Genomic DNA, 13,225 nt, shown 5'->3' on the forward strand with positions numbered 1-13,225 from the left:
TGCAGGACAGGACTGAAGCACGCAGCAGCTAAATCTAGCTCAAATTTAACAAACTTGTGGCAGAAGACCGCTAACGTCCATCAGTTTGATGATTGAGACACGTTTCCTCCCCATTCAGACCAATTTAATGTGTTTTGAATAACGCAGTGCTTAACAACCAGCCCGCAAACATTTCACGGGGAGTAAATCCTGCCGTCACCATTCTTCAGACTAAAACACCAGCTAGCGTTGCTGTGATGGAGGGCGAGGAGCACGGAGAGCAAGATTTTATTTTAATTATCCTTCCTGATGAGCTGAAAAATGCAAGCCAATTAAAAGCAGAACCATCAACAACGGGAAATCAGAGCGACGGCGATACAATGCGGCTTCATTACGAGCTAGCAGGCAGGGTGGGGTGCTAGGAGCAAGCTGGAGGGCTTTGAGGTGAGCGCCTCCGGGAGACCAAGGTTGGCTGCAGGGGAGCACGAGGGATGCCGGGCACTCGTGCAGCAGAGGAAGGACGTCCCCGTGGGGCTCTGGGAGGTGCCCACACGTGGTGGCTGCCACCTCCCTGGTGCCCCGCGGGCAGCTGTGCGAGGAGCAGAGCTGGTGGCAGCCCCCAGCACCGGGCGAACCGCGGCCAGGCCTGCCCGCTCCGCTCATGCAATTTGCTCACGCAGAAATGTAATAGAAACAGATTGCCTGGCCAACACAGGGACTGCATAAGCAATGTTAATTCTGCTGTGTCCTACTTTCAAGGTGCTTGTCCTTACAACCTTAATCTTCTTTTAACATAAATAATACAACGCACCTGCCCATTTATGTTTGCAACGAGCATCTAAAGGACAAAAGGAAGGTAAAAATGTGGCTTTCCTGCTTCTCTCTCTACATCTCATCCAGATAAAGTGGTTTGCCTTCAAAAACAGTGCATATGCTAAGTATGCTTCTGCTTGTTTTCCTCTGCAGAGCGTGCCTTTAATTACACAGATAAACCATAATTTCTTTTCCTTTTCATCTTCTAACCCACACCGGAATATGTCTTTAATAAGTTCTTTCATACTCTTTCCAGCTGGCCTGACTACTAAAAGCAATTGCCAATACATCTGTGCATTGTTAATAATAACAGTTATCTGATGAGTGCCAGCAGCGCAGTCAGAGCTGCAAATGGTCCGAACAAAGCTCCAAGGGCAAAGGGGGAACACAATCATCCATCATTCAGAAAACAAAATTCCACGATTAAAAAAATCTGAGGTTACAGATTGCTTTTAAAATTTAACAGATAAACTAAGCTTTATAATTTGCTCCCTCACTCTTCTGAATGATCTGGTTAATAAAAATAATTATGTTTCTATATGATCATCATTGCCCACATCTTCTTCTGCCAAGTGGGATTTTCACAATATCTTGTTATTAGCAAATTAACTAAATGAGTGTAGCAGTCTGGTCTAATCTAGTGTAAGCGGATAAAAACAAACCAGAAATGCCAACACTGAGTGGGAATGGTTTAAAAAAAAAAATGCATCAGATGCACAGGGTTGGGAGGAGCCAAGACTGCGTGGGGGCTGTGGCCAAGGCCCCACGAGTGGGGATGGGGCAGTGGCACCGCTGCACCCCATGGAGCCAGGGCTGCTTTGTGCAGCCTGAGGCCTGGGCTGGCATTTGAGAAACCTCCAGGGTGTCACCTACCCAGGGGACCCTATTTTGCACCTTCTCCACTCACTAAAATGACCAGTTGGCTAAAGGTGGTCAAATACGCGATGCGATGAAATTAAAGATGGCATTTTGAGTAAGTGGTTGTCTAATTTTCCAATTGCTTCAAAAAAAAAACCAAACAAACCAACCAAATCAGAAGCCCTTGTAAGTCTCACCCACTAGAGGTGCCTGGCACGCAAAGGATTTTTGCTCCCAAGCGAGGTAAGGTTGGACAGAACTGCACTGCTGGTAGGGTTCAGTGGCAGCAAAACATCTTCCTTCTCATTAAATGTTACTTTTAAAGAGATATTTAGAAAAAAAAATAAGCTTAAAAGCAAAGATGTAAGCCAATTCAAAGCCCCTAACTGCAATAACTCCCTGCACACTCTAACTCCTCTTTCATTTCTTTGATACTGCTCTCAAGAAGTCCGTCACACACATTTCCTTGGGATTTCAAGGGGATATTATTACCATTTTTTCCTTAAAAGCAACATTTGCAGTGTTTCATCTGGGCCTTGGGACACATTAAAGCGTCCTTTCATGATTAGAGCCTTACTGCAGATATAAATAGAGCGGGCCCAGCTTTGTCAACAACTCTGCGTCCCTCTGCAAGGCACAGTGTCCTGCACAGCCAGTCCCCATTTTTAACATCTCTTCGCCTTCCAGTTCTCCCCATTCACGCATGTGTTCAGCTCCAGCACCTCAATGAAAAGCCAAACTGGCCCAGACCACCAGCACGTGCAGGCAGCAGATCCACCTGCTCACTGCTTCCAGCCACCCAGCTCCACAGCACCGGACCAGGTGCCTTGGTTGCTCATTCCCACATTCAAACCGCCTAACACTGCAAAACCCAACACCTCTCAGATGGTTATTTGACATTGGTTAAATTTACCTCTAAAAAAAAAAATCTCTGTGACAGAAGCTTCTCCCATTGACCGCATCACCTTCCCCCCAGAGCAGACGCCTGTCTCACACTTCCACTAGAAGTGACGCTGTGTCAGCTCCTCCGCCACCGAGTGTCACAAAGCTGTTATGTTTGAAAGAAACACTGCTTTTCCTCTATAGCTAAAGTATGTTACGGGGATGATCTCTGCCCATTCCTGAAGGTTTTGCCCTCTCTGTCACCTCCTCTGCTACACGCAGATCTTTTTCAGAATGCTCACCCCCTGTGCCCCAGTGGAATATTTCATTAAAATGGCCAAGACGGGCCTCTGTTTCTTCTGACAGCACTGGGAAATTATTTCCCAGCAGCCAAGCTCAAAATTTTCTTACAAGAGATTGTTGGTGATAACAGTCATAAGCCAAATTCACCGACATCGATTTTACATTTAAAATTAATTGCATATTCTCATTTTTTTTGTCTGTATGTTTAATATTTTAGATTATACTGATGTTATACTTCTTCAAAACTAAGTGTCTTAAAAACTAAGAGATTAAGAAACCTAAAATCACGAGAGCTGTGCTATGAGGAGAAGTGGGAGAACACTGCATGACCAGCCACTGTTGTAACAAATGAGATGGGTGGATGGGAGAGAAAGAAGACCCAGAAGGATGCCAGTTACAGCTGCCTTTGGCTCAGGGCCATGCCCAGGCTATGCAGAGTTCATACTCCTTGGTGCAGCCCAGTATGCACTGGTATGCAGCAAATGCAATGTGAACGTGCAGCACCTGTGAGACAGGGCCCTGTCGCAGCACACGTTCCTCTACTTTGCCAGCTCTTTATAGCTCTTTAACAAGGCAAATTTATAGCCCTAAATCAGGCAGATGTTGCTGACACAAAACACAAAGGTCCACACTACAAACAGCACAGATCTTTAATCTGAATAATACACACTGCCTTTATATATATGCACACCTCACTGATAGGAGCCTAGGTAGTTAAGCATGAACCTTAGCTTCATTATCATCATTCATTGCTTTTCTTCCACGTGTGCAATTAGCTCTTTTACAGCAGCTAATGAATCCAGCAGCTCATGAACCATTAAGAAGCAAGTGACTCAGCAGGAGTGAAAGAGGACCAGCAGACTGCCCTGCTACCGCTCTGCTGCCTGCTTTGGGAGCACCGCGACATCCATCAGTTTGGGGCAGCTGCTCCTGGTGTGACAAACCACAACAGCACAGCTACCCCTGCCTTGGGCTTTAGGACAAGCGTAGATCAGTGCTTTCTGCTCCCCACAAACGTGGCACAGAGCAACCACAGCTGCCTGGGGAAGGAGCACAGGGCAGTTCTGGTGCCCTCAGCCAAAGGCCAGCTCTGGAGCACACGGAGGCCAGCCTAGTGCTGCCACGTCGGGAATATGAACATGATAAATATCATCACTAAGGTGCCTCTGCCTGAGATTTCCAAGCTCTTCACTAAGAAGGAAAAAATAGGTCTCAAAGAAGGCTGGAGGGCACATCAGTTCCCTTTCCAGCCGCATACAGGAAGGCAGGGATGTCACTTACTGAAGGTCATAGGGCACAGCCTCATAGATCAATGTCACAGCTTTTAGCCACGGATAACTTGTGATGCCAGCAATTTACTTACCTATATGGACAGAAAAATCAATCCCATCATTACATGAGCCTCTTGTTTTTATTACATTCTGGGCAGAAGAAAGTAGGTCAGATGCCATGAGCAAGCACAGGGCGCTTCACTTTCAGCAAGCCCAGTCCCTAAACTGCCAAACCCCATCCACGGAGTACAAACTTGTGGGGTGATGCCGATAAGCAAGGCTAAAGCCTGTCCAGATATTCACAGGAATTAGATGCAAATACGCATATAAGTATAAAGGAATGGGTGGATATTTCCTACTCAGTTTTGGGATGGGAGACATTGCCGTTTTGGTTTGCTACCAAAATTAATGAAGATATAACTTCTGCTTAGAAATGTAATTCTCCTTTCCCAACTGAGATTAGTGAAGCTCAGAGGGCTTCTAGGCCCTAGGTCCCCCGTTTCTTTCTAGGACCTGTTCACTATGGGAAGGTTCAGCCAGGCAGTGTCAGGTCCTGACAGGGTAGAGGGCCACAAGCTGCCAGCAGGCTCTTCCCCACACAGAGCTGGGGGAGCTGGCAGGGGTCCCCAGCTGTGGCAGCAAGCAGATACGTGCTGCAGCTGCTTCAGGTGAGCATCACCCAGCCATACAGATGAGCAAACTGCGGTTCTGGCTGTAATGAGGCTTCGCTGACATGTCAGTCTGGGGAGCAGAACATAAATCAAGATTTAAAAAGTCCCTTCCTGGCACAATATTGAGCCGCAGACAACGCCTAGATTCATCTCCTTACTTTACTGCTGCCATCCATTCCTCCATATTGCAATACTGATCAGAAAATTAAAATGAAAGTCTTCACCAGGAGACAAGCTGTCTTTGTAAATCCTGCTGTGATTCATGAGCAGAGCCATGCCCAGTGAGCAGGCGGAGAGCGAGGCTGGGCGGCACCAGCATGGCTGTCTGTCTGTCTGTCTGCCTGGGGAACAGGAGGCAGCGCATACGGAGGGCAGGATGACATCAGGCTGAGGAGCATCCTTCCAGCCACAGTGCATGGAGCAGACTCATCTTGTCTGGGCACCCGAGCAGCCCAGCCCTGGGTTCAGCCCTTAATAAATTAACAGCAGCATTTCCAGCACAGTATCTGAGCGCTGTCAGGCCTAATGAGTTTTTAGCTCCAGTCAGAACGGGCCAACATACAGGCAATGATGGAGAAACCCCAGCAGACTGCAAGAGGGGATGTTTCACATTCACATCATTAGAGTTTCTAAACCTCGACGTATTTTCTAATTATGCAAAAGTAACAGTGGCAGCACTGTGAGTAATTTATCAGCACCCATGTATTTAATATGTGCTTGTTGGGGATTCATTTAAATGTGACACAGCCACATTACATAAAGTAGGAGAGACTTGAAAATCCTGGGTTCTCAGTGTCTGGAGCAATGTCATTAGCATTACCATATAGCTGTTCTTCAAGAAGCAGAATGTTCAAACAGCAAGTGATTTTCCCCCAGGCACTCTCTGCTTGCTCCTCTGGTGCAGGCATGGCTGCAAGTTAACCCGCTGCTGGCTGCATGCTGAGCCTCACCAGGGCCCTGCTCCATGCCCACTGCCGTGCCCCAGGTCACAGCTCCTCTGTACTGTGCACTCAGCAGTCCTGGACTTAGAGAAACTGATTTTTGAGCAGTATAGAGATGCACATGAGCTGGAAAGACTCAACAACGAGCACAAGTAGACCTCGTAGTCAAATGCCATCTGTTACTGAAGATAAGGAGAGATTTATTCAAATATTTGTTATTGTTTGTTGAGAGCTTTACTGAATCCTGGCTTGTCTGCTGAAGTCAGTGAAATGGTTCAGGCACCTTAGCCCTACTTCCATACAAGCACTTCCTTGCCAAGGAGTAGGTGATGGATGAGCTGCTAATTTTACTTCCCATAAGGATACATTTTCCTTTTCCACCCATAGGCTTAAGGACATTAGATCACTTCATGGGAACCCATTTCTTGTGTAATTATGTCATATCTGATTTCCTGCCATCCTTAAAACTGCCTGTTAGCCACGTGGCAGAAGGGAGACCCAACAAATTAAGAGAAAAAACCTACAAGCAAACTGTGCAACACTGCACAATGGACAGCTGGTGATCCCTGCACACGTGCAGGCACCTCTCAGCATCTGAGCACACTCACCTACGTCAAATAGGGAAGAGAGACAGAATATATGGGTGAACAAGCTTTTCATACTTCTGTGCTGAGAAGCAGTTAAAACACAGTACTTTTTCTGATTAATTGCTGCCACGTTGCGTATCAAAGATCTACACAGCTCATATTTGAAGCTATCACTTTTCTGTGATGTTCTGTTCTTTAAAGTCCATAAACAAAGTGACACTTCAATATTTGTGTCAGGCATTTGTTATGATCAACGTGTTGTTTTGCTCGATGCCAAGAACACTGAAGGTTTGAAACTGCTAATCATAGTTTTAGCCGAAGGCGAAAGAAAAACATTTGTATGAATGCTGTGCTTGAAGCAAGTCCTTCATCTTCGCTAGAAAAATACAATTTTAAATTAAAAATCAAAGAGTTTTAACTACAGATGAAACCCTTTGCACTGCAGGTACAGAGTTCACAATGGTGGTTTTAACAGGCTCTAATGACGGTCTCAATATCATTTGATTGCAGAGAATGCATAAAAATCACACAGCAGCTATTGGTTTGTAATTCAAAGCTTCTCCTTAACTACACTGCTTGCTGATAGCATTTATTTCTCTTACTTCTTGTCTTCCCACAGCCTTATCAGGGGAAAGCAATGAGCTCTTTATCTTATAACTGGTGTGTAATATGCTAGTGCTTCAGAACATATAGGCGTCATTACTTCTCCAGGAAGTAACCAGGGAGAGAGAAAAAAAATGAGGACCATCATAGAGCACCCTCAATATGACATTCTGTGTCTTAAAAATGTGCAGTTTTATATCATCTTTTTATGTATGTATGAAGTCCAGAAAGGTCTGAGATCTGAGCCTGAACTGGAAAGAACCACTTTTAGAGAAAACTGCTTGAAATGAACTGCAAGTGCTGAGTGTTCCCGCAAAGAGTAAAAGAACAGTATCGCTTCCTAGCACAACATCAATTTAGAGGAAACTACTACTGAGGTGTCTGGTAGGCTATCCAAATGCAATGAGAAGTGAAGTGTTCCCACGGGAGGCACATGGAAAGCACATGCAGACTCTTTAGTGTCCTCAAGTCAACTATTGCTCCTGGATGTCCTGAGGTAATGGAGAGTTTAACTTCAGCTGTGGATTTCACACAATGTTGCAAAAAAAAACCCCTAAAAATAATATCCGAAGTATCCCAGCTGTGTTTGACAGCTGTCAGCCTCTTTGAATTCTCCAGGCACTGAGTCTGAAGCCTTGTCTTTATCGACAGCAGGAGCAGTGTCAGTGTCAGACTCTATCCCATGCTAATGACCATCAGTGCCAGGTAGGAGTAACCAGCTTAACAGCAGGAACCATCATATTCGAAGGATCTCTGGCCTTTCTGCTGGAACTCCTAACAGCCCTGATAATTGATGCCATTTCCAGGAGAAAAAATTAGGAACTGACTTGAGAGCAGCAAGTCATTTCAGCTGAGGCACTGGGGAGCTGTCGGGCAGCAGAGTTGTTTTGTCAGAGACAACCTTGAAACCATTGTTGAGGAAAATATGAAGCTCTAAAATAAAACAGGAATACTTTGAGGCCTCCTTTTTTCTCTAATTTTAGTTAAGAGTGATTAATGGTGTGATATGAGTTGCCTTCAATTTCCCACAAAAAGGAGAAAGACCTAATGCAGGCTCTTGCAGAATACTACCTATCTCAATATTTCATCCTCCAAAATTTTGTCACATAGACAAACCTCAAGGACACCTTCTGAAATTTCAGGTTTTCAGGAAAGTGTACCAGCTGGTCAGCTGTGTTTGTCAGTGATCAAGCACATGCTTTAGGATGCATCTTACAGAAGTCTTTCAAAAGCCTCTTAATACAGTTATCTGCTATCAATTAGAAGACAAGACAATAAACTGAAGACCAGTTTCTATTTCTAGATGTCTAGAAACATGTTCTCTCATTTCTTCAGTAGTTTAAATACAGCCAAGTTTACATAGGAGTTACTAATTGGTTGTAAAGGTCAGACCTTTTGAATGTACACATATAGGAGGACTGAAACCTATCAGGCTGTGGCATCAGACTTGGGCTGAGTGCTGAATTTGGATTAAATGATGTTATACCGATTTAATGAGCTACTCAGATATGCTGAAGCTTTAACATCTTCCAATACATTCAGCTAATTCTACTAGATATACCCTTAGAAGTTGCAACGACACTATCTGTTACTGCTTTCTAGTACTGTCCTTCTCTTCTGCAGAAAAGAGGAAGAGGCATTTTGGAGCCCTTAATCTGAGACTGAGTGAGAATAAATATTGAAGGAGAGGTTTTTCTCCTCTTCAGTATGGATGAGTGCCCTTTGAAAGCCAAAATGGAATTGATGTAATCTATTGATTGCCATTTAACTGCCTTTATAAACTAATCAGTGCAAAACAAAACGTTTCTGAGCAGAAACAAGAAATAACCATAAAAATATAGGAAGGCTCATTTGGTTCTTAGATCCACTGTGGGGACAAACACCCTGATACAGAGTCACCAATGACCGAGGAGAGTGAATAGTGACTGCTGTGAAAATGTTACCAAAAATATGCTTGATTGTTTTATCTGAGAGAGCAATGTCATGCCAACAGCATTCATCATGCATGCTTGAAACGGCAATGTCGTATCTGGCTGTAAGCCACAGATTTTCTCTTGCTGTGGTCAGTCTGGCACTTTTCACTGGCCAGCAGCGCCCATTAAGATCAATATGCGATCAGTACCTTTGAGAAACATCTTAGCTTTAGGCCTCTATGAAGAGAGAAAGCCAGCCATAGAAGCCTCTTCATGGGATCTTAAACTCACAGAATGGCTTAGGTTGGAAGGGACCTTAAAGATCATCCAACCCGTCATGTGCAGGGACACCTCAGAAGAGAATAAGCATTACACCAGACCCAGGAGAACCCACGGCTCTTCCGAGCTCAGACTACTGCTCCCATTGATGCTCCAGCAGTGGTGAAAGAAGAGCTCACCGGCAGAAGGGCAGCAGGTGCTCAGAAACCCACCATGCTCTAAGAGCTATTTCAAGTTTCAGCTATCACTACCACCTTATTCGGTAGCTGATGAAGACTGTACAGTGAAGTATTTATGTGAGCATACAGATGTAATACAAGGCACAGTTTTTGTCCTTCTCAAATCAACTGAAGACTCTAGCTACAACAGTTCTGTGGCTGCATGGCTCTACTCAAATTAAATACTCCACAAGAAATTAACACAGCTGAATGCGTGCCTTGCGAACGCCAAGAAGAGACAAGCACCGCTCAGGGCCCGTTCTGGCCCACCCGGAACCCAATGAGCGGCGTCACATCCCACTCCATCTGCACTGTGGAGTGTCTCAGTGCCTTCCCATCCCATTCCCCTATGCCTGATGGAGCCACTGACTCCTAACAGGTCATCCTCCTTCAGAGCCCTGCTTTCTGCAAGCACCAGGAGAGTCATGGCTCATCCTGAGGCTGTTAACAGCACAACAAAGCAGTCATACATTCACTAGACTTTGTAGACTTTCACAAGAAACACTCATTCCTTTGATCTCACAGTGAGAAGGGATTGCCGTGTTATGTCAAAATAATAACTAAATGAAGAAAGACCTCCATACAATAACTATTTCTGAATTAACAGTAATGAGATATTCAAAGGAAGTTCCTCTCCCTCCTCCCCCACACCAAGAACACTATGGTGGCTGTGAACATCACCAACACTTCCAGTCAAGTTGTGCCACCTTTTCTGACAGATTCACTCAATTCATTTTTGCCATACAGATAGTAGTGCCTCAGACTGATAATTAAACCGAGTACAAAGTTTCACACACTGATACCACCTTTAGGAAGATCAGTGTTTATCTTGTAGGATGTTAATACAAAGAGAAGCTGTTGTAATACATCCCTCACCATGGCTACATAAGAACTAACAAGTACTCATCTTATATAAAGACAACTTTATATTCACTGCTAGCCTTTTACATCAGATTTATACACACATTGTAACGACAGAAAGATTGGCAGGATGAGAAGATGTTACAAAAGCGTAATGGCAAAAGGACCAGCACCACAGAAAGGCATTATAAGGGAAGAGAAGAAGATTGCTCACCCACTGCCAAGAATCAAGGTTCACAGGGGAAATTCCACAGAAAAAGAGCCCTCTACAGTGAGAGTCAGCCCTTAAATGAGGTCTAAGAGGAGCCTGGCTTGACCTTTCCTGTCACACAGTGAATTGCTTTCACCTGTGCTCCCAAGGCTGACTGAGTCTTTTCCCCAGGTGCTCAATCAGTGGTTCAGGGAACTCAACAGTTCCCATACACACATGCATGTGTGTGTGTGCAGTCTTTTGTCCATGATAGAGCTATTCATCTTACAACATCTCAGCTTTTCCAGTCTTTACTTGCTATTTTCTTTTTAGCATGAAGCCTAAACATTAAAAATCTTATGTAAATTCAAGGGGCCATCAGTATTTAACCAGTCTACAGCAGCAAGGTTTTTATTTCTCCCTTTTCCCTCACACTTGCACCTGACCAGTACGAATGATAGGCAGTAATTAATCCTGCAGCACTGACCACTTCTCTATACAAAGAAATGTTGCCTTGAATGGCGTTTGATTGGCACTGCTGAGAGAGAGCCAGGAGCTTCCTGCAAGGGCTCAGTGTTTCATTCACCCTTGAAAGGCCAGAAATAGCGAGCTTTTCAGGTTGTAACATTTTCTGATATTAAAAAAAAAAAAAAAAAAAAGCAGTCTGAGGTCATAAAAGAAAGGACGATTTTAAATATATGTACATCCTTCCCTGCTCTCTCCCCAACCCAAATACTGCAAATGCAGCATTTCTGTGAACCAGGTGAACACATTATTGTGTGCTGGGGTACAAAGGTTTCCCTCCCTCCTGGCTGATGCAGCCCCAGACACATACGTGAGCGATGAAGAGGCACATCAGTGCATGCAGAAATGGCAAGGCAGGCTTCCACCCCCTGCTCATTCTGGCAAGTAAACACCACTGCTGGATGCCATTAATGGCTGCCAGCTGGGCAAACAGAACAAGTAGGTCAAGACAGTCACTTCTCCAAGTTTTCTTTGCTAAATATTGTACGCAACTGCATTACTGCTCATCACACCAAGGCTCAAAAACTGGTGTTAAAATCTGGTTTCCTGCAATAGCAGAGCTCGGGTTTTCCATCTTGAGATGTTTCAGGTTGAGCAAAACAACCAGTTTTTGATAAAATGACTTTTGATATTGCACTCAGGCTTACCCTGATGGCACAAAGCAGCTTTCATCAGAACAGCTATTACAGATAGGGAGAAACAAATGACTGAGGCCTTGTGTATCAGGCATGTACAGCTTAGAAAATCTCTAATGGAGATATAAGAGAACTGCTTTAAAGCATGCAACTTACTCTAAAGAATTCTTTGGTTGAGCCTGAATCCAAAGTGCCATAGGCTATCTCGGTTTGTTTAGCCAGATCCTCTGCGCTCTCTATGGGAGACACCATCCTTTCCACCGTAAGGAAGGCAGCAAGATTAGCAGTGTAGGAAGAGATTATGATGAGAGTGAAGAACCACCAGACTCCTCCAACAATTCGCCCTGAGAGAGATCTACGGAAAAACACAGATCATCAAACTTCTTCAAAGACATTCCTTGATTTATTTATTTATGGTGTACAACAGAAATTCACATGCACAATCCCGTTGTCCTGATCCTCCAGGCATCTGTGAAGAGACGTGCTGAGAGCTAGCTCCTGAAGCCTTCCTTGGGAGGACAAATGGGCATGTACCTGCTCTTACCTAGTTACACGCTCCTCAGCCTTTCAGTGAAAACAAGGACAAAGAAACAGTGGTTCCTCTGAGCCCACTCCATCTGGAGCACTGGGAAGGAAGAAACTCTCCTGAATTCCTCAGAGCCTTTGCTAGAAAAGTCTTTTGCAAGAAGACTTTGCAAGAAGGGCATGGCCAGCCTTTCCCTCTGGCTGGATCCACCTCCTGTGATATACCAGCATCACTGGCTCTTTGGAGACCGACCAGCTTTGAGGAGGAAAATACCTTTTACTATATTGACTCTTAAAATGTAAGATTGGGTGAACTGCAAGAAGGCATGAGTAAGCATCCAAATGAATAAAATACAAGTGATCCAGTATCATTTTCTCATCATGACCTAGCAGGAATTAAAGACTGAATCTAAATATTTAAATGAGGAGAGAAGCTGATTTTTTTAATGTTAATTAAAATTTGCATGCCTAAAGTCCACTGTTTCAAGTCAAGCATATTCCAGCTTTATAACTACCAGGGCAATGTAGGAAGTAGAAAAATAAGGATACTGCTCTTTCTTTTTCCTTTTTTTCAAATAAAAATAACATAAAGACTTAAAAACCCTACATGTATTAAAATACAATTACAAAATGCTTACTGGTCAGGAGATCCAGATTGTGTAAAGCAATTGAACATCAAGGCCAAAAAATCTGTGTGGGGCTGAAGGACACCAGCACCGCTCTGCTCAGCTGGGTGGGGAATTCACTGCTGTGTACAGTGTATATTCTTTGAAGACAACATATTGACCAGGAAATGTTTCAGGAGCTGATAAAGCTATTTCTTATGTTTCCCCTTAATTCTTTACTGATATCAAAGGCGGAACATTCAATCCCAAATATATTAAATCCACGGAAGCTGGGTGTTGAGCTTCTCAATTTGTGCGAAGGGAAGAAATAGAAAACAAGAAAACTCTTACCTGCTTGTTTGTTTCCTTCCAGCCCCTCAGTGCCACCCCCAGACAGTGGGTACAAGTTGTCCTACCAACAGATGGAGACAGGAAAAAAGAAAAAGTCTGGCGCCGGGCCCCCACCCTGCCCACTCCAGGGAGGTGAGCTGGTAAACTGCCTAGTCTTGGCCAGAGCCTGACATCGCCTGAACCATGAAAAAATCCCATTAAATTAATAAGGAAAA

General features: G+C 44.2%; 1 protein-coding gene across 12 annotated transcripts in view; it reads right to left on the reverse strand.

The window, feature by feature from the left end:
- Nucleotides 1-13,225, reverse strand: part of GRIA3 (glutamate ionotropic receptor AMPA type subunit 3) — a 433,486-nt gene that overhangs the window by 18,041 nt on the left and 402,220 nt on the right. For all 12 annotated transcript variants that reach the window (XR_002441456.1, XM_021405730.1, XM_021405731.1 and 9 more), the window contains one exon: nucleotides 11,686-11,884. Coding sequence is in view for 11 of the 12 variants with exons in the window: in XM_021405730.1 (XP_021261405.1) it covers nucleotides 11,686-11,884 (199 nt within the window). In the remaining variant the exon portion in view is untranslated. The remainder of the gene's footprint in view (nucleotides 1-11,685; nucleotides 11,885-13,225) is intronic.

The sequence above is a fragment of the Numida meleagris genome, chromosome 8, assembly GCF_002078875.1.
Source record: "Numida meleagris isolate 19003 breed g44 Domestic line chromosome 8, NumMel1.0, whole genome shotgun sequence".
Taxonomy (NCBI): Eukaryota; Metazoa; Chordata; class Aves; order Galliformes; family Numididae; genus Numida; species Numida meleagris.